This window comes from Athene cunicularia (assembly GCF_003259725.1).
Source record: "Athene cunicularia isolate RWA chromosome 4 unlocalized genomic scaffold, athCun1 chr4_part1, whole genome shotgun sequence".
Classification (NCBI taxonomy): Eukaryota; Metazoa; Chordata; class Aves; order Strigiformes; family Strigidae; genus Athene; species Athene cunicularia.
Genome location: NW_020799098.1, coordinates 1588457 through 1610988, shown reverse-complemented (window position 1 = coordinate 1610988; position 22532 = coordinate 1588457). Strand labels below are relative to the sequence as shown.

The window sequence follows — 22532 nt, the reverse complement described above, 5'->3', positions numbered from 1 at the left end:
CCCCGCCCCAGCAAACCCAGAAGAAGGTTTTATCCCTTTGAGATGAGGCATGAATAGGTGTTGTAGTTAATGCTTTACAGGCTTCCTTTGGGACCTCAAGAAAGAAGGGTCCAGTCTTGAAGGAAATGTTTGTTTTTCTGATGTACGAAGCCGTTTTTTAAGGGAATAACTGTTGCAGACAGCGATGGAATTAATTCTGTGTTGCCATTATCCAATTCTCGGGTAATAACTTCCCCTGGCAACCTACTGCCTTCATTTTGGGGCTGATTTGCTGGAAGAGAGAATCACTCTGGTCCAGTTTCTCTCTCTTCAAAGACTGTGCTTTTAATGTAGACAAGCTCAACTTCAGATTAGGGGAAATGCCCAACGGCTCAAGTATGAAATTCTCTAACCAGGGCTGCTGCCACACCCTCTGCTTCTCAGGAGAAGATGAGACTCTGTGGAGCGAGATGCGTGTTACATACAGCTCTGACCACAGCACTCCGTGCCTTGGTTTTCACCTTGTCTAGATCAACGCACTGAACCAAAGCACGTAGCACAAAGCAGCTTTGAGTCACACACTGGGCTTGTTGGGACTGTCTGGGCCAGGCGGGGAAGTGGGCGCATCATTCAGACAGACTGCCAGGTTGCTCTTTGCATGTGGCTCCCCTGCTAGCCTGGTTGGATCAACTCCGTAAATCATGCTGCCAAACAGATATTTGCCAACTAATTCGTCAGGGGAGAGTCAGTTGTTGGCACATAGGCATCTAGTGGTGCTTGGACAGTGTAGGATCTCTAAGATATCCACAGGGGGCTTTCAGGTAAGGCCTAGGACCTACTGGAGATTCAGGTCCATCTAGACAGGCATCCCATGGCCAGGCGAGAAGGCGTCTCACACGGCGTTTGAGCTGCTTAGGAAACTCAAGCAAGCACCAGCACTGCCAACACTTGAAGGCAAGGCCCTTCCGATACCAACCTGCAGTGTCTGGTCTGTGAATTGGGCACCTAAAATGTTAGCTCTGCCTGGGCAGCCTTGGAAAAACAGCGTGTGTTGCTCCTCCCAGGCAGCCTCTTTCGTCCTGACATTTTGTCGGTGCTCCCGGTCAGTGTCAGCGCTCCGGCTTGTGCTTTCATGCCCACTTCTCTCCTCCTCCCCACCCTTCAATATTTTTCTTTTCTTTGTCCCCACACCAACCCCTTTCTCCTGTGCCATGGCCAGGCAAACTCTTCTTGCCCAAATTTTTGCTGCATTTTTAAGGGGAGGGAGGTGATTGCAGGTTTTGTACTATCCATGTCAGCAGAGCCCACCCCTCCAAGCTGGGAAATTCAAGGGGTTACAGCTGTGGAGAAGCTGCAGGAGGACTAAGTAGTGCAGGCAGGGTTAGCCACAGAGTATTTTCCTCTATTTCTTTAAAGTGCCGTGATTTGTTACTGGCTCTCCTTTTGGTTTCTGCTCTGCTAGCTTTGACCGGGTCACACATCAACCCCTTGCTCCTGCTGTGTCTCTAGAGGATGTTTTATATTATATATTGAGACACCAAGGAATCAGATAATTAACAGCTGTGCTGCTTGCAGGAAACAGTTTCCAGCCTCCTGGGAAGCAACACTCTCCCCTTTGAACTTCTTGTTCCCTCCTGGGCCCACTTGTCTTGTTAGGGAGAGGGCAGTACCCCTCCTTTTCAGATTCCCTCAGTAGCCGAGGGAAAGCTGAGCAAGAGCTGGTGTGGCTCAGGGGATTTGCATCTTTCGGGGTCAGCTTCAGATGCATAGCTCGATTGTTCTCCTTCATCCACATTTCTGGGGTGTACAGGGGTTAGGTTATTAGTACAAGTCCATCTGTCCAGGAGGATGATGCTGCTCTCACCTCCCTTTGTGAAAAGACGTAATTTTTTAATTGTAATTTAAAGATGACGTGCTGGTAGGAGATGGCTGCTGGAAGTTCAGCTCGGGAAGTCCCAAAGCCCACAATAATTAGAGGCTGGGACAATACTGTGAAATGTGTCCTACACTTTCTCTCGTGCTCTTCTCCAGGCATCTGCTCAAGGCCACAGCTGCACACGGGGCTGGGAGCACCATGTTTGGTACCGGATGACTGTTGCTACAGCTCCTACTGACTGACAGGCTCCACTCCTGAGAGCTCAGTGTGGATTATCCCTCTGGAATAGCAAAGGCTTTCTGAGAAACAGAGGAGGTGAAAATAGCACAGCTGGGGGAAAAACTCTTAAGGGGTATGCCTGTGAGTGTGCACACTGGGATGGGTCTGTGCATGGCGCATGCGTGAGGCTTAAATGGAAACAGAGGAGCAAACCGCCCTGGCCACATACTGCGTGGTGGATCTGGAGGGAGAACCGTGCCTCTGAGACTCCTACTGCAATCACTAGAACATCCGGGCTTGCGGCAGAAGGGTGTATTTTTCATATATATGATTAATTTTTCTAATTAAAAAAGAAAGCTGTGGGTTTAAGGTGTCTACAAGTGCTTGTGACTGTGAGGACGGCTTGGGTGCTCCTGTAGGATGCTCTGGGCTAGGGAAGGTAGACAGTGAGGAGATTAGTGAAAGTGGCTGCAAGCACCCCACACATCCCTGCTTGGCTTGCACCTTCCTGGAACTATTTCCATAGCAGGTCTTTCCTTACAATCAAAGCCAAAAAAACCCATAGAAAAGGTCTAAAAAACTACAGTGCAAACATCTCAGATCTTCTCCTGATTGTTAGCACCTTCTGTACAGAGTATGAGACATGGGTCATGGGAAGGAGCCGCTCAGGCAGTGGCCTGTGTTGGAGGGTGGTGGTGGGATGGGTGCCTCCAGACAGCACCCTGCAGGTGAGTGCATTGGCTCTGGTCACCAGGGGATGAGCCCTCGGCTTGTCCAAGGGACAGATCTCCACGTTGGCCACCCCGGTGTGCGAACGTTACCTGCAGACGTAGTTTTCCCGGCAGGAGTCCAGAGGCGCCAGGCAGTTGGGCTTCTCCTTGGACTCGTAGGAGCAGGCAGGAACGATGGTCTGCCGCCGGCGTTCGGCACAGGCTGTGTCGTCGCAGGGGCAGAAGAGCAGCTCGTGGGTGTACTCGGGTGGCACGCGGTCGAAGAACTTGCGCAGAGCCTTGTGGCACTTGGAGCGGTTGCAGGTGTCGGCCCGGGCCAGACGTCGGATGCAGAAGGAGACGTACTCCGTCCGCAGCCGCTGGCACATCTCGTCCACGTTGCAGGCTTTGGCGGCGTCCAGGCACCGGTTCACCTGGGTCACCTCGTTCTCAGACCCTGCGGGGTGGGGGGAGATGGTGATGGGGCTTTGCACTGACCTCCCTGCCAGCAGCACCCCCCTGTGCTGAGACCTTCATCCCCACCCTGCTCCCATCCATGGCCTCCTCAGTGAGACCACCACCCGCTCTGGGCTTTTGGCAGGGCTGAAGTCTGCCCTTGCTCTCTGTGTCCTGGCAGGACCAAATCCCCTTTCCCTACTCACCTTTCTCAAGAGATGCCACAGTCACACAACAAACATCGCACCCCAGAGCCTGCATTTAATAAAATGAAGCTTTACTCTACCCTGGGCATCTCGTAACACTTTACCAATGTGAATCAACCCACCTGGGGCCTGGGGAGACAACAGTCATTAGAAAGTGCATCTACTTATGGCCATGGCTGGCTCCACCAGTGTGATGGGATCGCTTCTAACGGACCTTCTGTTTCTAAAACATTGCTCAAAATTGAACACAGAGTCAGTGGCAAAGCTGGGTCTCCTGTTACGTGGGTGCCCTGCACTAATCGTTGAAGCTCAGACTCTACACTGCATGCAATGAGTTTCCTCAGGCCTCTGGAAGGTCAAGCCTGGCTTTGGCAGCATCTCTGCTATGTTCATCCCAGGACCCGTCCAGCTATGTGGGAGCTGTCTGGGTCTCAAAGCACCACAACAGTGCTCTGGCTTTCCCCATTCAGACCAGTCCTGCCCAGTATGCCCATGTCCTAAGCAGCAACAGTGCCTTCACAAGATGGGGATCAGAGCTACCAGCCTGATGCACCCAGGACCTTGATGCTGGCTGTGGGTGAGCTCATGTGGGTCTCTCCCCACACCTTTCACAAGGTCACCCCTTCACATTTCCATCCTCTTAAACAAGAGGGGAAAGAAAGTCCCAGATTAGCAGCCCTGGTGGAAGAGCAGGGGTGTGCTGTGGGGATGCAAAGAAGATGGAGAAAAACTTGCAGCAGGGGGAACAGTCAGGAAAATAAAGCAAAAAAATGTGGGGATGGATTAGAAACACTGTCTTCTGTACACAAATAGGGGCCTCATGAGTTTACATGCCAACGAGCTCTGAAAATGTGGGGAATAGGTAAGAGGGAAAGGTGTTTGTATAACACTGCTTTTGGGGTCCTTCAAAGATGGGTGGGGCTCTGTTTTATAGAGGGGGGAAATGCTACAGAATCCCTGGTAAGAGTCGGTCGAGACTTTAGGCTCTGTCTGATCGAACAGATAAGACAAGGGTCCTCCAAGCGTGAGAGAGAAAATGAATTTGAAGCTGTTTTTCACCTCTCTGAATTAAGCCCATGACCTGAAGCACGCTAGAAGGACTTTGACCCCAGCAGAGGAGGATTTTTTCACTGAGCAATAATCCCCAGAATGATAAATTTCCAATGCAGAGTCAAGCCCTATCTTTGGCCGGGAGTTAAAACCAGCCAGTCACTGCCGACAAGTGTTAAAACACTGACAGTCTCTCCGAGCACTTCAGAACTGCCCTCCTTCATTTTCACTGACATTATCAGATGGGCCTTCTCCGAGCATTTATTTTTCCTTTTCTGTTGTTCCCGCCGCTTACGGTGAACTGGAAGACAAATTCCACGTTTTGCAGTTATTTTATGACGGGTGAAGCTTTTTCTTGGTGTGTTCCCACCATGTAGGTACTTCCCTTTAAAAATGCCCAGAGAAGAATATTGTCAGAGCGCTGTTTTACACTGGGGAGCTGTCAGCAAATGTGTAGGAAACAGTTACTTGGAATGGTTTCATTACCCATTCAGCTAATGAATCACAGGGAACACACTAGCTTTTCTCCTCTTCCCATGCAACAACAGAGAATGTGCTTTTTAAATCACCACTACAATTAGAGTGGAGGGATATAATTCCCTTTGTGCAGTTTTAATAGTGGCCATATATTGTTTATGTAAAATTGGGTTAAAAATATCTGTTGCTCTGAGTTGGCATAGAGTCATGGGGATGTCTTATGTTTCAACAAGTTCGTGAGAATTCTTTTTTTAATATTTTTTTTTTTGGTAGATTTGAAAGAGAATGCTTTGGCAATACTGACTCTATGATCCTGCATGGGGTGGCAGTTCATAACATGTTATAAAAAGTGTTGATCAGTATAAAGAGAAAAAAAAAGCTTAAACCAAGGAACTCCACGTCCCTAGATGGATGCTGAGTCCTTTCGTACACATCCCTGCTGCTCTGGGCCCATTTGCTTTGCTGCTAAACCGGTTTCAGTCTGCTTAAAAAACCTGCCAATGCGTTAATCATGCATAAAAATCCCCAACCCTACATTTCACCATGCTCTGAAGAGCCCTGTAGGACTTTCAGCGAAGGGGGAAAAACTCTAGTAAAGAAGGCCATGACCCGGCAAACAGCTTTGTGCATGCTTCCCTTTCCATGCTCAAATCAGTCAAGTGGAGTCAATAAGAAGATGTGAGTTCCCCTCGCTGCTCAGATTGTCAAGGGCTGGTGGGTTAATTTGCTCCTGGACATTTTCATCTAACAAGTGGCTCACCATCGCGGGGACTGCAGAGAGCCAGCGGCGGCAGGGACCTGCCTCTCCTTCCTCACTTGGGTGCACTCCAGCTGTGGATGGCACCCCAGAGTCAGCGCGCGCTTGGAAAGAGCTGCAACAAGATTGCTGGTTTGGCACATCTGCCAGAAACACGCGGGGAGTACGTAACCTGCTCCCAGATGGCAAGTTTGGTTAAAAAAAAAAAAAAAAAGAGACCATCGGCAAAGCTTCCCCATGGCTGTGGTGCTTAAGCAGAGTCGAACACTGGTTGTGGTGGCAGCTGTGCTGTTGGTGATGGATGGCTTAATAGCTACTGCACTGACCTTTTAACTGCTGAGCTGGGGGTTCATGCCCTCGGGGGGGTTAAGAGGTGTCGGGCAGCTCTGCTCATGTTATTAAGTGGATTACATGATGCAGAGCAGGACACGGGTCTGAGTCCTGGGGTTGCCCTCAGGGCATGGGGTTAAAGGCTGTGTCTGGGATCAACCAGTAGGTTGGGTTCTTGATCTTTTTTGCCTGCAGAGTTTGTCCCTGTGACGGATGGGGAAGCACATTCTCATACCTGACGATACCTGAGCAGTCCCTGCTCAGCAGGGTGTCTGCACGGCACAGGTCAGCCACCTGCTAAGGAGAATCAGCCCACCTGTGATGGCTCGTTGGAAGACGCTTTCCTATACCATGTCCCTCAGTCCCAGCCCTTCACAGTATGGACATGAAAAAGCCAAAGAAAAAAAAAAATCACAAGCACTTCTCTCTAGGACATATTCTTCTACCAACAGTCTAGCACCAGAACCATAAGAAGCTCCTTGGAAAAATGATTGCAAGATCTCAGCAACGCTTTCCGAAGAGGCCATAAGAGACCACAGAGGACTGCCTTGTCCATAGGGCGTGACCCCACAGCCAGTTCCCCCCTGCGTGAACCAGTCAGCGTAAGACCATCTTCCCACCCACCTACCTGCGGTGATGGATGCCAGCCGGACGTAATCAAAACCTCTGATGAATGGTTCATAAGGGGAACTCTCCAGTACATTCATGCCTGGATTGAAAAGAGAAGTTAGTGAGAAGGCAACTGAGGGATGTCCAAGATGTACAAGGTTCAAGAGATGCAGTTCAGGTTTGCTCGGTGAGCCCAAGGGGTCGTGTGCTCTAATGGCCATAAGTAATGGATACTTAAGTCACTCAGGAACTGATGTGTGGCCATATTCTTAAAGAAGGGAATAGGATGTAACCAGCTTTTAAAAATATTTGACAAATTTGGAGTAGTACAGCCTCTTGGGGAACTGTTGGGTTGCAGCCCTCTATAGCTCAAGTCTTGGGCCCCTTTACAGGGATTGCCACTGAGGACCCCAGACTGCAGCACAAGTTCTTGCTCGTGGGCAGAGTTCAGACCACCAGCTCCCTAAACACATGGGGTTTCTATTTCCATTCTTTCCGTTCTTGCTATTTCTCATATGTCCCCGCCTCTGTCAACGGTCCTCACCTGTTTCTAGGACACAGCCAGGGCTGTGCAGAGGTCTGTGGGTGTGACAACACACACACACCCCTTCGTATTTATTAACACCTCTCCCCTTCTCCTTGCCAACAGCCCTTTCTTGGCATAGAGCTAATGACTCACAACTTCGGCAGAAACTTCCTCTCTTCATTTTTAAGTTGCTGGGAAGCTAATTTGATTCAATCGGTTCTTCCCTTTCATCCGCTCAATGGTCTGTAATGCCCCGTCATCCTGATGGATACCACAGAATATTATTGAAGCAAACAGCTCAGTTTTTTGTTTTTGTTTTTTTTTTGTTTTTTTTTTTTTTTATTAGACACTTAGATGGATATGGACAGCAGCAGCAGATGTACTGGCTGGGATAAAAGGACTATCAAACCTCGTGCTCCGGGCATATGCTGATCACCAGCTGCGGTCAGGAAGAAATGGCTCCCAGGGTACGCAGCCCTGTGCAATTACCACAGGTGCATTACAAGGCAGCTTTACACCTTCATTGAAATATCTTGCCTCGTTACCGACTGGAGAGGGGCCCATTTGTATGTTCCAGCGTAGCAGTTTTATGTCCTGATGATATAGCACCTTATCAGAGAATTGTTATCGGGTTGTCATCGTGTTATTGTGTCTCCAAATGGGAAGGTGGCTAAACACAGGCGTGCTCAAGAGGAGCTGAGTAAATAGTATGCTTTGTAAATTCCCTGAGCACACACTTTCACAATTGATTTTATAAGAGGGCTTCTAGGATGCTTTTTACGGCCTCCTGGGTATGTATGACTGAGAGACAAAGCTCTACACGGAGCATGTGGATTGGCTTCCTTTCTCAGTCAATTAAACATGTGTAAGGACTCTGAAACATGACTATTATGAAGTATATTTCCCTGGGGAAATTAAGGTAAGGAAATCAAAGGTTTGGGAGCGTGGATCTGCATTGCAAGTGAACTCTGCTTGAAAAAAATGTGGGGCTCGGGGCATGACAGAAGAGAAATAGGGCAGAGTCCTGGTGGTCTCTGATAACAGCCCTCTCACCGTCATCCCCAGGATGCCCACCCATCCAAGCTGGCCACCCATCTGCTACTCTGCACCTGCAGACCCAGGCCCGGCCCCTGACTGCTCCCAGCACTGCCTGCCATCCTCTCACTGCTCTTCCAGCAGTGGTCCCAGCGCTAGAAGCCCTCCCAACACCACTGTCCTGAAAAACCGCGTCGCAGATGAGCTGTGCCCAGACTTCACAAAGGAGTTGTGATGCAGCCTGTTAAGATGAATGGAGAGGCTGGATTGCCACCTCTTCCCCGGGCTTCACTTCAGCGCAAACAAGTTCTCCTGGCAGGTAATTATGGGAAAGATTGGATCCTGGAGGGTGCTGAGCTCTCTTATTTCCCCAGTCAGTTCGTAGCACCATGCTCTGCACCTCGCAAGCTGTCGCACCTGAAATCTTTCCGGGAACTTGATCAAGCAGTTCCCATTCTGGCAAGCCCGTGTATTGTAGTCTCCATCCTCTTTGTTTTTCTTGGCCTTTTGGCCTGTGTTACCACCCCTGTACCTTTCCTTTCATCTTTCAGCCAGTGGTGTTTTATTAATCTATTTCACAGCCTATGCCTGGAAGGGTCTGTTTTATTCTCCGTTTTAATTTTCATGGTGCATAAAATACTCACCAGCCTGACAAGGAAGAGTTATGGCCACCGAGGTGCACTTTTATGATGACTCTTAAAAAACGTCAAAATCCAAACTTACTAAATACTGGCTCTGGGAACACTCTAAATTCCAACTTGATGTCACCAGCCCCAAATCTTCACTAACCCAAAGATGCTGGTGCATTTGAGACCTTCCAAGAGAGTGATTTTTTTTTTTTTTTTTTAAGTTCATGCTGTTTTTTCCTCAATGCCCATGATTTGTATAGTGTTTCTGGAATATCCATGGCTTTCATGCTCTTGGCTAGCATACTTAGATACAAAATTTACCATGTGTTTCCCCAGCAAAAGATCTCAGGGTTTACTGGAAACATCATGAAAAAGAGGCCAGGTTAAAAAAAAAAAAAAAAAGGAAGGAAGGAAGGAAGTGTCTCAGGTTTTCAGGGTTGCTTTCCCCAAAATGCCATTGCCGTAGGGGTCAGTAAGCCTTGAGAAGGAACGGAATACTACAGGAGTGACTTTTTTGGCAGCCACTTTGGTTCTAGGAAGCTCTGCAGAAAACCCCAGCAGTAAATTCCCTTTTAGGAAGATCATCAGAGGTGAATACCCTGATCAACTGACCTTCCATCAGCGTGTGGTGAATGCTCCAGTAGACACTCAAGCAGTGCTTCTCCTTCTTCATGCCTCGCTTGCACTTGCAGCCGTACAGCTGGCTGGAGAGCAGGGCCGTCACCGTGCTCCGGCACTGGTTCTTGGCGTCGGGGCCCAGTTTGTTGGCTCCATTGCCTGCGATGCATTGCCGGAGGGTCCTGAATTTGGCACTGCAGATGGGGTCGTTGGTACAGGACTCGCCTGCTTGAAGGCAGTCCCTGCTCGCGCTGACAGCTTCCGCCATACCTTCTGCAAGAAAACCAGAGAAGTAGGAAATTAATTGTGTCTCCCATGAGCTGGACCAGTCTGGGATGTCCATCTTCACGTGAGACATGGAAATCCCTCTCATCACCATCCAGTCTACAAGCAATGACCCTCCTGAGATCTTTAACTGGCCAGATCCCTCTCCAACTGGTCAACTGGAGGGTTTAAATGATCAGGTTTGCCACTCCCACTCGTGGAGTGCCCACACGATGGGGAGCACTGGCTGCTCGTGTGCTGCAGCACGCAGGGGAACAGGGGTGGGTGAAAGGGAGTGGGAGGGATGTTAAGGAGACAAGACACAACCTGAGAGACAACACCTCAATCCAACCCTTTCTTTCACATTGCTGAGCCACCAGCAGCAGCTGAGGAGTCAGAAGGAGAAGTCACCTCTCTCCTGGAGAGCCAGTTCCTCCTGATTTGAGAGAGTGACCCTGGACAGGGTCAGCCTGGAGGCAGGATTATATGTGGCAGAAACTCAACCTGGTTCCTGGTGCTTGCTCTTTTCTGCTTGGAGCACAAAAACCTTTTCAAACCCTTTGGTCCCCCAGGTCTCTATCTCATTTCTGCCCTCCAAAGTTAACAGCAGCTCAGTGCTATGGAGACCCCAGTCTGTCCTCCTTGCACATGATTTAACTCTGCCTACACCTCCCTGAAGCTATGAACAGCTTTGTGTGTGGTGTTTTGACATAGAGTCAGCACACATGTGTCCCTATAGTTGGCCCTTGTTCACCATCACCACCTCCCCAGGACTCCCACTGTTTGGTCTTGGCTTGTTTCCAAGCTTTTATAAATTGTCCTCAGATACCACCGATAAATTAGTTCAGCAGGGCTCAGTGGTGCTGTGCCCCCATGGGCTGGAACTAATTCCATGCTATTAAATGCATTTCCTCTCTAAAGCAGGCTGGCCACATCCAGACTGAGTCCTGGGGATGTGCTCATGCCGAGGCTCACGGCTGCATCGCTGCACCCTGGCAATGGCAAGGCCAGAGGCTCAGCAATGCTCAGCAGGATGTGGTGGCACCCAAGTGATGGAGAGGAGATGGGGGGGTCAGGACAAGGCAAATCGCACTCTTTCCAGTTGGTGTGATCCTCTGGAGCATGTTGACTTGGGTCAGGCGTGACTGCACCAAGGCTTGGGGCAGTGATGAAGAGGAAAGCCTGGTTTTTGAAGGGGAGAATCAATCCTTGTGCCTATAACATAATGTCAGATCCTGCTGTACCATAAAAACAGAAACTGTTGTCATGACCTTGAAGAAGGACTTCACAAATCCTTCCCAAAGGAACACCTTGTCCCCAATATAACTTGTCATCTCTTTGGATAGGAACCAGAAGGACAAGGACACCTTACCCTTCACAGGAGAGACAAGGTGGGGGCACCTTCTAGTTTTTGAGCCCCTCCAGGGTCTGTTCCCTGTGAGACCCAACTCAGACAATATTAGAAAATCCTCTCTCCTGAGAAAAATGAGGGGCCCTGATTTCCATCTCTGAGGACTTCATGAGATCTCCTCTATCTCCGAGCGTCTTTTGATCTCTCCATAAAGTCCCTTTTTCCTCCTTCTACCTGCTACCTCTTCTGCACCAGCTTCTGCTGCTCTCCCAGTTCAGCACTTGAGCCCAGTATATCCATTTCTCTCCCTCAGCCCTCACTGGGTGTTTGCTAAGAAGGAGCTGCTTCTGTTGCTCTTGATTAGAGTAGAAGGTAGCAGCTGGAGTTCAGATATTTCAATTATGTTTATTACAAACTTTCGGTGAACCCACCAGGAGGTTTCCTCTTGAAATATCCCAATGGCATCTCAAATGCAAAACTTTTCATCAAACTCCAGACTATTTCAAAGTGCCTCATGGCCAACGTCAACCTTTCGGTTATTTCAAGTCTCACAACACCTCAAATTTGAGTTCTACCCCTGATTTATTCATAGAGCTGGTTTATTTAGCACTCAAGGCTTGTTTGGATCTGCCAAATGCGGAGAGAGAAATTATTTCCAACACGTAGGAAACTCTGCCTTGGGCTATCATATCTTGAAGAACTCAAAACACAAGGAACTAGTTTCCTTGAAATATCATTTGGTCTGCAATTTCACCGGGATCCATAAAATGAGCCAGAGCTGCTCATAGTCTCTGCTTTCAAACACCACTGAATTGCCCATGCACATATCTGAGCAGAATCCGTAGCGGAATAAAAAAAAAAAAAAAAAAGCTGACATTTTACCCTGGCTTTCTCTAAAGGATTTCTTCTGGACAAGGATAAAGCATGGCAGGTTTTATTCTAGAAGAGATGACTTTGTCAGTGTCATGTCAGCTGCTAGAAAAGTAGGTTAAAATAGAAATTATGACCCTCCTTCTCCCTCTCTGCTACATGAATTGCAGAAGATACTCCCCAGGATGGTTATAAACACAGCCAACCTGTAAAAGCTGTAAAACACTTTGGGATCCCGCTTTAAATAAATCAAGCAGATTGACCATTTGAGAAATTTTCCTGCAAAATTTTTAAGTAAATATATCCTCAAGCTGAGACTTGCTTCATAGAACAAAGGCCAGGGGTGAATATTTACAGCCCAAGCCCAAAGCATAAAACACCCCCATTCAGACTTTATGACAGAGGTGCTTGAAGTGGAGCGTCACGAATGACCCATTCCATAATCACGTCACTTAAAACCCAAATCATTCAGGGGCTTTTATTGTTAGCGATGTCTTTGCAACTGAGACAACATAACACCACGTTTTCCTCTTCACACTACCCCTGAGAGAGTAATTTTATGCAACATTAAGAGAGCGCCTCTTAGGGGGAAAAAAAAAATAAAAAATCTCTGTGGCTTATAAAATAGATGGTGCTTCCTAACAGGCAGGGACAAAAGCAAAATCAGGTCTTCTCTCCCAAAGATGGAGTGGCCTTTCTGGTTTTGCCTTCAAAAATAGTGTCTTGTGGGCTTTCCACCATGAGATTTTCCTCCACCTCTGCCCCTGACGGACCAGGGGCTCTGTGATGCGACCTGGTTGTGCACGGCTTGGGCTTTCCATGCCTCTGCTTTTCTAATAGCAGACCTTCCAGCTCCCTCTGCTCTCTTTAAAAGGCCATTTGTCTGGATTTTTATTCCTTGCTTGCTGCTAATTTCACGCTGTTTACGGTGGGCAGATGGAGTAATGAGTTTATTTTCCCATCCTGTTTGTAGCTATGCTCCACATCTGTTTCTGTTCTTGCTTACCTCAGTGACACTTACATAAAGCTACGCCTAATGGTGTAGGAGTAAGAGAAAAATCTGGCTCTTCCTGTTGCCTTAACAGACCTTTGGTTCTTATGCGGGTATCCCAACGTGCATTTGGTTGAACAAGGAGGTTTGACTGTCTTCCAAGGAGACCGTTTCCTTCACTGAGGGAATGAAGCTGTACCTGGGGTACAGAAGTGTGAAGGTGACTCCATGTGGTCTGGAAGTGGTGAACGAAACGCCTGGGGAGCACCAACACGGGGCTCTGTTACTTTGTCTCTCTCGTCCAATCAACTCCAGCTTTTTTAGGAGGAACCACACTGATTGTCACGGCGCTGTTTAACCTGGGGCTTGGGGATACTACCCCTTCCTCGCCTGTTTGTGTGTGTATTAGATGTGAATCCTTTTACATCCCCCGATTCACGTGCAGTCCTAGGGAGCGATGAACGCTGTTATTTCCACGACAAGAACATTTGGTGTTTGCTTTTACAATATTTGTTGCTAAGAGAACAAGCACCCAAAATCTCCCACAAAAGAAAACGGGAGTGGTTTATTACCCCTTTAGGTTGGGTGGACACCTTTTACATAATTCTTCCTAAATCAGGCCCGCCAAATCTTGCACAATGATTACAGTATGGTGCAGAAAGCTCCTGCCTCTCACTCCCCTCACGCTCAGGCTGGATCTCCTGTGCTCACACACCCTCCAAGATGTGGGTTCCCTTCTGCTCTGCCACCCCTTGTTCTTGCTGTATTTCAGAGGTCCTTCTGCTGATCAGACGTATCACATGCAACACGTCAGGGTGTGTGAGAGGCTGTTCCTCCACAAACCTTGTTCTGCCTGCAGAGGTGGATAGCTCTCTTCATGCCAGAGACAGTCTTCCAGCCAGAACATAGGCCAACTGGAAGAGGTCAACACAAAGTGTACTTGTGTCCTCCAAGAACCAGCGTCTAAATCTGAGGGAGGCACCCGACCGTCGCTCTGTGTTCAGCTGGGAAAAATGGCCATCAATGGGCAATCTTAAGAGCCTGGATCAAATTAAATCTTCAGGATAAATGTTGGTGATTGCTAATAGGCAACTGCCTGATATCCAGAAACTTTCAACTTACCCAGAGATGTCAGAAATAAGTTGTTACACATAGTTGTCCTGGAGCGAAAAACGATGAGAAAGGGAGGCTGGAAGAAATATTCCTATTATTTCCCAAATATTCATAAACCAATAATGATGCATGCCTGGGGCCAGGTGGCTGATGCAGGTGGTCACTGCTAAACCTTGTTTAGACTATGTTTTCACGTCATGATTTTACAGCCAAGTGCTCAGGATTGCCTAAGGAACAAGCCCTTGTATACAGCTCAAACTTCACTTCCCCTTTACTGCTGAAATAACTGCAGCCTGTGCAGAGCCGCCCCTCTGCCACACCAATGGTTCTTCCCCAAAACCTGCCTGAGAACAGCCCTCCCAGGAGATCCCACACACCTTGTCCAGCTCTCACAGCTGTCATCCGGACTTTGCAGTGCCCATCAATCCCTTTCGGGATGCTGTTCTTCGGGCAAGGGGAAGTTTCCTTCCTTTCCCTCTGTCTTGCCCTGGGCTCAGGGCGTGCTCAGTGCTCCAGCACCATGAGCACTTTGAGGGCTGGCTCACTGTTTTGCTGGATTAGGTCGGAGAAGCTCATGTGAAGAGAATGACACCATTCATTTTGGTCAGCCCTCTGCGGACTTAGATGGTTTTGCAAACATAACACACACATAATGAAATCCCACAGGGCATACTGATCTTTTGCTATCGATTCTTCCCAGTCAGCACTTGGGGAGGGGTGGGGGTGTGGAATTTGCTGAGAACACCTCAGGAATGTAATGTCTGAGGGTGTCAAAGCTATACTGGGAAGTTCAGGCCAAGAACGTGCTGCATGTCTCGAGCAGGCATTAAGTCTGCGCTGCCTGACTCTTTGTACCTACAGCTCTGTCCTTTCTCCCCTTACTTTCAGGTTATAAACAATATTTTGCCTGTATTTGCTCAGTGCCTTCAAGCAGGACTTTACAGGCACTGGGGAAATAACGCAAATAAATACAATAACATTCACTAAATATTTCATTCTCGTCTAATAGCTGACCCACATAGAAGATAATTTACTTGTACGTAATAAAACCAGAGTAAACCACACTCCTCTGATCTGTCTTCCTGCTTATCATCAGCTAATACCTGACAGCTAAATAGCTTCAGAGAAGCCTGAAAACCTGAGATGTCCTTTAAGTCAAGATCCTTGCTGTGGCAGGAATTTTGTGAGGCAAACCACCCCACCTGTCCTTCGGCCTGAGGGATCTACTCAAGTCAGATGATGCACAAGATTTAGCAGGCTATTCTCTGCCCTGTGAGAACTTACACTGAAAAATGGGAGTGAAAAGTGATGGCCATAAGTGTGAAATGAAAGCCAAAGAAGGCTCACTGAGTCGGGTTTTAGACATCTGCTAAGATGAACTCAATAATCCCCCTTTGTCTTTGACAGCCCTTCTCGTCTGTAGCTCTGTTAGCCATTTGCCAAGGAGGCAAGAGTCACTCTGGTGTCGATGAAGCCTGAAAAGATGAAGCGATTATTTGTCCCTCATCAAGTCAATGTCTAGAAACTGTCTGAAAAAAAAAAAAAAAAAAAAAAAAAAAAAAATCTGCAAACTTCAAGTTGGAAGAAAATCTGGAGCCTTCTGGGTGTCAGTGGTTTGGTGAAGTTACATCACGCCTCCATTACCCTTAAGGAGAAAAGAATTCTTTATCAAAACTCTCATGATAACTTGGGGTGAAGTCTCCCTAGATATAATTATTGTCCTACACTAACACATCCTTTTGGACAAGGCTTCAGCCTCTGTTTTCTGAAAACGCCTCTGGAATGCCAAATCCTGCTGGGCTGACTCAGCCAGACTAACCACCAAATCAGCTGTAAAAAATATTCTTATGAAAGTAAGATGCAAATCAAACCATCACGCTCTCTGCATGACCCGGTTGCAAATAGTCGTATGCCTATTCTGAATAAGATTAATCCATCTGACTGGAAAGAAGGATTCAAACTTTCCAGCACCCATGTGAAGCCTCAAACTGGGTACATGCTATTCTGAAATCTGTACGCTGAAATCCATACCGTACAACAAGATAAAAGTTTAGGCAGTGAATGAGATCCATATCGCATTCATTGCTTGCCAAAATTTGGGCACACCATGATACTGATATATCCGGGAGCTTCAGCCCCTGATTTCTGGTGTAACAGAGATGCTTCGCCCATCCCAAAGCTAACCAGTTGTACCACCAACAGGATACAGTGGTTAGTGGGGCTCGTGATTACTATGATCTTTACACGGGTGCCTAAAAATAAGCACCCCATCCTCTGGGATAACTTGAGGGTCTCTGGATATCAGCCCCTTGCCTGTGAAGATAAGAACACGTCTAGCAGAGAGCTCTAAGTACAACTGTATTAAAGACTGTGAGGTCTCAAGGGCTAGAGGTGATCTCTAAATACTTAAAATAGATACATGTAAGACCACAAGTTCCACCAAAGTCTGACTTTAAAATATCCTGGCCATGTGATAGAGACATAAAGATTCTCTGCTGAGGCAGAGCAAAGCAAATTTAGACCCAAGATGGCTCCTATTTAGGTCTAGCTCTGCTCAATCACACCACCTTGTCTTCTTTCTCCTTTCTGCCCTCTCAAGTTCCTTGTCCGGAGATCTCCTTATGTGCTGGGCAGGGCTCAGACACATCCCTATTCGCCCAAAAGATGATGGTGAATAAAGGCTTTGATCGCACGGCTTCCTGTGGCTTCACGTGTGGTATTTGGCTGTCATATGCTGTAGAAAGCCAGTCCCAAGGAAGGTGACTCAATAAGAATACCGAGGATTCTTGAAATTCAGTATTATCTTTATTCGGTTGATCCTTTTATTAGGTTGATCCCAAGAACTTTTATTAGGTGGATCCTCGTGGGCACCCTGTCCCTAAGAGAGGGATCAATTATGCATTTTCCTGCAGAGATATGGCACAGTGAGGCGGTGTAATCGGCCATGGCTGCAAAGTGGGAAGCACACAGGTTGCCTACATCTCTTGGAAAAACTGAATCTCATCTTTTCAGAGAGAAAGGAACAGAGAGCCTTTGCGTGCACGTGCGTGTGCGAGTGTGTGTGTGTGTAGGGGGGGTTGTGGCGAGTAGGGAGGGCTAGGCAAGTATTGTTCCTGCCTAGCATTCATTCAATCAAAAATATATCTGATGGGAACATATATGGACTTCAAAGCCGAGGCACTAAGTGTATTGCTTTGAATGTGTATTTATTGCCGGCATTTTAAAGCAACTCTTACTGGCATATCAAAATACTTCGAATGAAAGCTGCCACAGAAAGAGGAGTCATTATCACTTCAATTGGCACCGCATCTGGATGAACTGAGAGCAATATAAAAAGGATCACAATCATCAGTAATGCTCCACACGCGGGTCACTTCTGCTTGCCCTGTCCAGTGCTGTGACATTTTCTCTTCCTCTTCAATGCCCTCGAGAAGAATGTACAACACATCAGAGCTCTCCTCTGCGCCAGTGAAAGCAGCAGTCCTGGTTTTTATCTAAGCAAGATCTGGCTATAGCAGCCCCAAAGGTAGAAGTTCAGCCCCCACTGGAGGGGGGAAGGAAGTTTTTAAGCATGTGCCACCCTGAATTGTGGCAAAAAAAATAAAAGGACAAATTTTAGATGTGAAGCTGAAGACTTAAAAAAAAAAATAATAATCATAGAATGGTTTGGGTTGGAAAGGACCTTTAAAGATGATAAGCAAAGACATCTTCAACGAGATCAGGTTGCTCAGAGCCCCCTCCAACCTGATCTTGAATGTTTCCAGGGATGGGGCATCGACCACCTTTCTGGCCAACCAATGACAATTGTAATGCTGATGACCCGTCTGTACCGCTATCAAGAAGCCGATGTCCTTGGTCATCACCTGGGTTTGACACACAGAAAGGAAATAAAAATTCCCTGTCCCAGACACAAGTCTCAGGTGAGGGATGAGTGGAGCATTCTGCAAGCAGATGCAGGACGCGTGGGGCAAGGATGGCACGATCCTACGTAGAGTCATGAAAAGACAAATGGAGGTTTCTAGATGGGGAAAACGGTAGGATAAATTAATATTTAATCAAAACAGTATTCATGACATCAGCAACATGCTAAACATTTACAACAGTCTCCCCGACTTGGGTTACACGCTCAAGTTCACAGCCATAGGGTTGGTTTTCCAGTCTTTAGAGGAGAGGGAGTTCTACATGCTCCAACTATTAGTACAGGCATGTGTCTGGTGCTTCTAACGGCTGCATTTACTCTACTCAAGGCAGTGTAACTCCTTAATGTGTTTACTCCTTAATGACAGGCACTGAGCTGTGCGTTCCCCGTGGAATTTAGGACTGTGGTGTTTGGGGTTCCTCAACAGTCCACATCTGGAGCAAGATTTACATTTAAAAGAATTGTTTCACAGGCCTGTATGGAAACTGGAGATCAGGGAACATGCTGTTAACATGTTCTCTTGGTCTCTATTTTCTAGAGAGTAAACTGAGTGCAAGCTCTTTACACCTTCTTATTTTATAAACAGGAATTCTCGCATTGCAGCTTATGCTCAACTGCCACTAAAACAGCACTCAGGGGACATCAGCCACAGAGCCTGTAGTAACTTAGCTCCTCAGCTATCATTTGGTTTTGTACGTGTATTTTTATCTATCTATCTATCTATCTATCTATCTATCTATCTATCTATCTATCTATGCCTCAAGATCAGCTCAGCTTCCCAGACCAGACTTAAATAAGCAAGGCAGTCTAATTCTCATCTTTCTGGGCAAAATTTGAGATAGCAACAATCAATGCCTTAAAGGCAGCCTTCTTAAGGCCAGCAGAGTGAGACACAGATCTTTATCAGAGCCTGTAATAGTTTCATACAAATATATATAAATATATATATATATGTCATTTTTTTAACTCCCTTAACTCCACTTTGCTTCAGATCATTTGACTGAAGAATTCTGGCATTCATCAGTTCCTCAAAACCATTCAAAGTCCTGTCAGTTAACTATGGGCTGATGTAAAACATGAACATTTCTGGAAGCCCGTATCTGCCAAAGAAAGGTTTATTCTTTCCTACAAGATACTTCAATAAAAGAGACTCTAAAAATCCAGTCTCAGAGTACCCAGGATAATCCAGCCGCTCCACCATATCTGACCCAGCATCATTGTTTTTTCTCTCCAAGGTAGAAATTATTGACACATTTCATGCATATCCATCCATTAATTTTCTTCATCTCTATATTCATTTGTGACCACTGCAATATGTTTTTCAAGATGTCACAGATTCTATAGAACACCTCAGGGCTGTAGTATTTTTGGCACTGCTAATTTTTGCGCCTGTACGCTGTGTGATCAGTTACAGAAATCTTTGATCTGAACTGATGTGTAATTCCCAAGCCTTCTTTCAGTGACACTGTTAACAGCTTTCTGCAATGCCTTGTCTTTTGCTGTGGCCTCCAGAAGTTTATTCCCTACTGCGTTCGAGATGAAAGAAATGTCTTCCAACAGATTTGCGTGTGTTATGCCATTCTCCACGTAGCCTTCGAGATCAGACTCCTCGAACACTCCCAGGACTGTGCCTCCTCTCACCTCTTGTTTTGCTGGCTTGCACACTGCTCACTCTTCATGGATGCAGCTGGAAAATGAAAGATAAACACCCTTCTGCTTTCTAGAAGGTGAACGAACTTTTTGCTTCGGGAAAAATTAATTTGGGGTCCATTTTTCTGTTGGGATCCACCTTCTCTACCTGATTTTTCTTCAACACCTTCTGCAGCAAAGGCATCCCTCTACATATTAAGATGCTGTTTCCAAAGTATTTCTGAAAAACAACCAGCCTGCACACACAAAGAGTTTTGTCACGCTGTCCTGAGCCATTTACAGAAGGATTTATTGGCCAGGTGGTTCTTCTTTGGGTGACACAGCTTGTCAAAACTCAGGTGTTTGCTTTGTTCCCTCTTTGGCTTTCAAAAGATTGTCAATCCTGTCTCTTTCTGAGTCCTTCAGCACATTCCAGAACGAACAATTGTCATCTTGTTTTATTCCAGGCATCAAGACTTACGGATTTTTCTTATCTGTCAAAGCAGCATTTCTGTGATTATCTGACTTTGGCCAGAGTCTGTGTGTATGTTGATTCACTTATACTCTCTCCCAGATATCTCACGTTTATGATTTTAAATTAGATATGTCTTGCCATGCCCCATTTCCTGACCAGTTTCTGCAGCTTTTTGTCATCTTCTCCTTTCGCTGTACCCCACCCAGTCTTTCAGGATGTCATCTCTCTGTATTGCAATGCCCTCGTTTCCTTCAAATAATTCTTTCACTTTCCTGTCAAAAGTCTCAGGAGCAAGCTAAAACCCAGAGGGAAATTTGTACAAGCAACATCTCCCATCAGAGTCATTGGAAATGCAGCCTTTCAAAGTCTTCTCCGTCAGGGCAATTTGCAAGGACCCAAGAGGGACAGCTAACAGCATAAAAGAAAACACATCTCCAGCCATTGTCTTGAAAGCATCTCCCTTGGCAGGCAAAGGAAAATATTTTCTCCGAATATTCTTACTGAGTTCTTTGGCATCTAATCTCAGTCCAAGGGACTTGTCCTTCTTTCCTGCTGTTCCCGGGGGCAGGCACGTTGCAGTGGCTTCTATTTTTAAAAAATTATTTTCTGTGTTAGTAGATAGTCCAAACCCTTCCTTTAATTTCTGTCTCATGAACCGAGGAGCATTTCTGGAGGCTGAAGAACTGAGCACTTAGGATCTGACAGCACAGATTTCTATGCCTTGTTCACAAATGCCATTAAAGACATCTGGATACTGGTTTATTTTTTTTTTTATTATTATTATTATTTTGTAAACCAGATTCCTTCTTTTAATGACCTTACCTATAAGTCAGAACCCCTTGCCTGTGGTCCTCTCACACTACTGATGTATTTTATTTTTCAGTTTGCTAAAGTTTTAGCTTAATTTACCCCCCCCTTAACCCCAGCACTCCTCTTTCCTGGTCTACACTGCTTTGCAATGTATCACTTCCCTGCTCCTGATACCATCTGGCGTTTCAGATTCTTTAAAGACGTAAACTTGAAAAAGAATTTACACTGGGGAAAAAATGAAAACAATAAAAAAGCTTTCCAACTGTTTTGGTCTCTGATTGCTGTCAGTTCCCATGGAGGAGTTTTTAACAGAGAAGCAGTTGATGGAGCGAGGCTGAGGGTGAGGAGAGGGATGTTTGTGCTGGTGATCCAGTGATGGACAGGTACAAACTGGTAAATGGGGACAGAACTGTATCCGGCATGCATGTCATGGGCTTCTCCTTCTCTGAGAAAATGAAATGCAAGACCCTGAACTTATGCTGTTGCCCAAGCCAGGACTTGTGGTGGGTGATGAGATGGGCAGCAGTTCAAAGGAGATAAAGCACTTTGAGGACCCTTTTGGGCAAGATCTTCAAAATGACGTCCAGGCTGCTTCCTGTCACGTCCCACCACATTTCCCCCCAAATTAAGAGATTTTTCCCTTTAAGTACGGTTTTAAAATCCCACCCCTATGCCACACAACTGCTTTCCCAGAAATAAGTTCTCCCAGGGGCTGCTGGTACCTGTCAGAGAGTCTGCGTGTATCATCTACAAGAAATGGTAGAAAAGTAACTTCTTTATCTTCCCGATCCTCATCAAGAATGAAACCCCAAAGAAGTGGACAAAGAAATGCCCTTTTTAAAGAAGCAGAAGGAGGAACCAGATGAATTATAGAACGACCATGTGGATAAGACTGGCCAGGAGAGTAAGGGGTGACACGGTGTGATTTTACTTTTACAAGCTATTTGGCACAGGTCCATATGATGTGCCCGTAAGAATGGCCTCTGAGCAATCGGGGTAAAGTGGGTGCTCATGAATACTGTGATCCAAGAAGAGCAGCAAAGGCACATTTTCATACTAAGAGGTGTCGAAGGGTCTGTCCTGAGTTGGGTACTGTTCAATATTGTCATAATGACTCGGATGATGGAATAGAGAATAGATTTATGTAATTTGTGGCTGACAGAAGATGAGGAGGGGGTCACAAGCAATGTGCAGGACAAGACTGGAATTCAAAATGATCTTGATCTGTTAAAGACGGTGTCTGAAATCAGGAGGATAACACTTACCAGAAGCAAAAGCGGCACTGGGTGATGTGAGTGCAAAAGGACTGGAGGGAAAAGCAAACCTAAGAAATGGGTGGATTTCCAGATGTATGGGAGACATGACCACGGGGTGGGAGGGGGTCACAGGCTGAACAAGAAGAAGCAACTGGTTGCAAACCAGAAAACACAAAGTCTGGGACAAGTGGTACGAATTTATCACAGAAGGCAGTTATCCTGCAATTCTCAGCTCCAGTGAGGCTTTAGCTGGGGTTTGGGTCCACTTTTTTGTTGGGGCAACAGGTGCTAAGGAAGATGACGAGATCCCAGAGGAATTTTATTAAAATTATAAGCGGTTTTTCAGCAGAGGAAAGTCTGAAAGAACAGGGTTGTGT

The 22532-nt window shown here is 46.5% G+C and overlaps 1 protein-coding gene across 1 annotated transcript in view; it reads right to left on the bottom strand.

Annotated features, from left to right (window-relative positions):
• The window catches only part of GFRA4 (GDNF family receptor alpha 4), a 14332-nt gene extending 4580 nt beyond the window's left edge, over window positions 1-9752 (bottom strand). The window contains exons 1-3 of the mRNA XM_026847104.1: window positions 9472-9752; window positions 6689-6769; window positions 2896-3241 (exon numbers count right to left, since the gene is read on the bottom strand). Coding sequence (XP_026702905.1) covers window positions 2896-3241; window positions 6689-6769; window positions 9472-9745 — 701 coding nt within the window. The 5' untranslated portion in view covers window positions 9746-9752. The remainder of the gene's footprint in view (window positions 1-2895; window positions 3242-6688; window positions 6770-9471) is intronic.
• Window positions 9753-22532: the final 12780 nt, after the last annotated feature.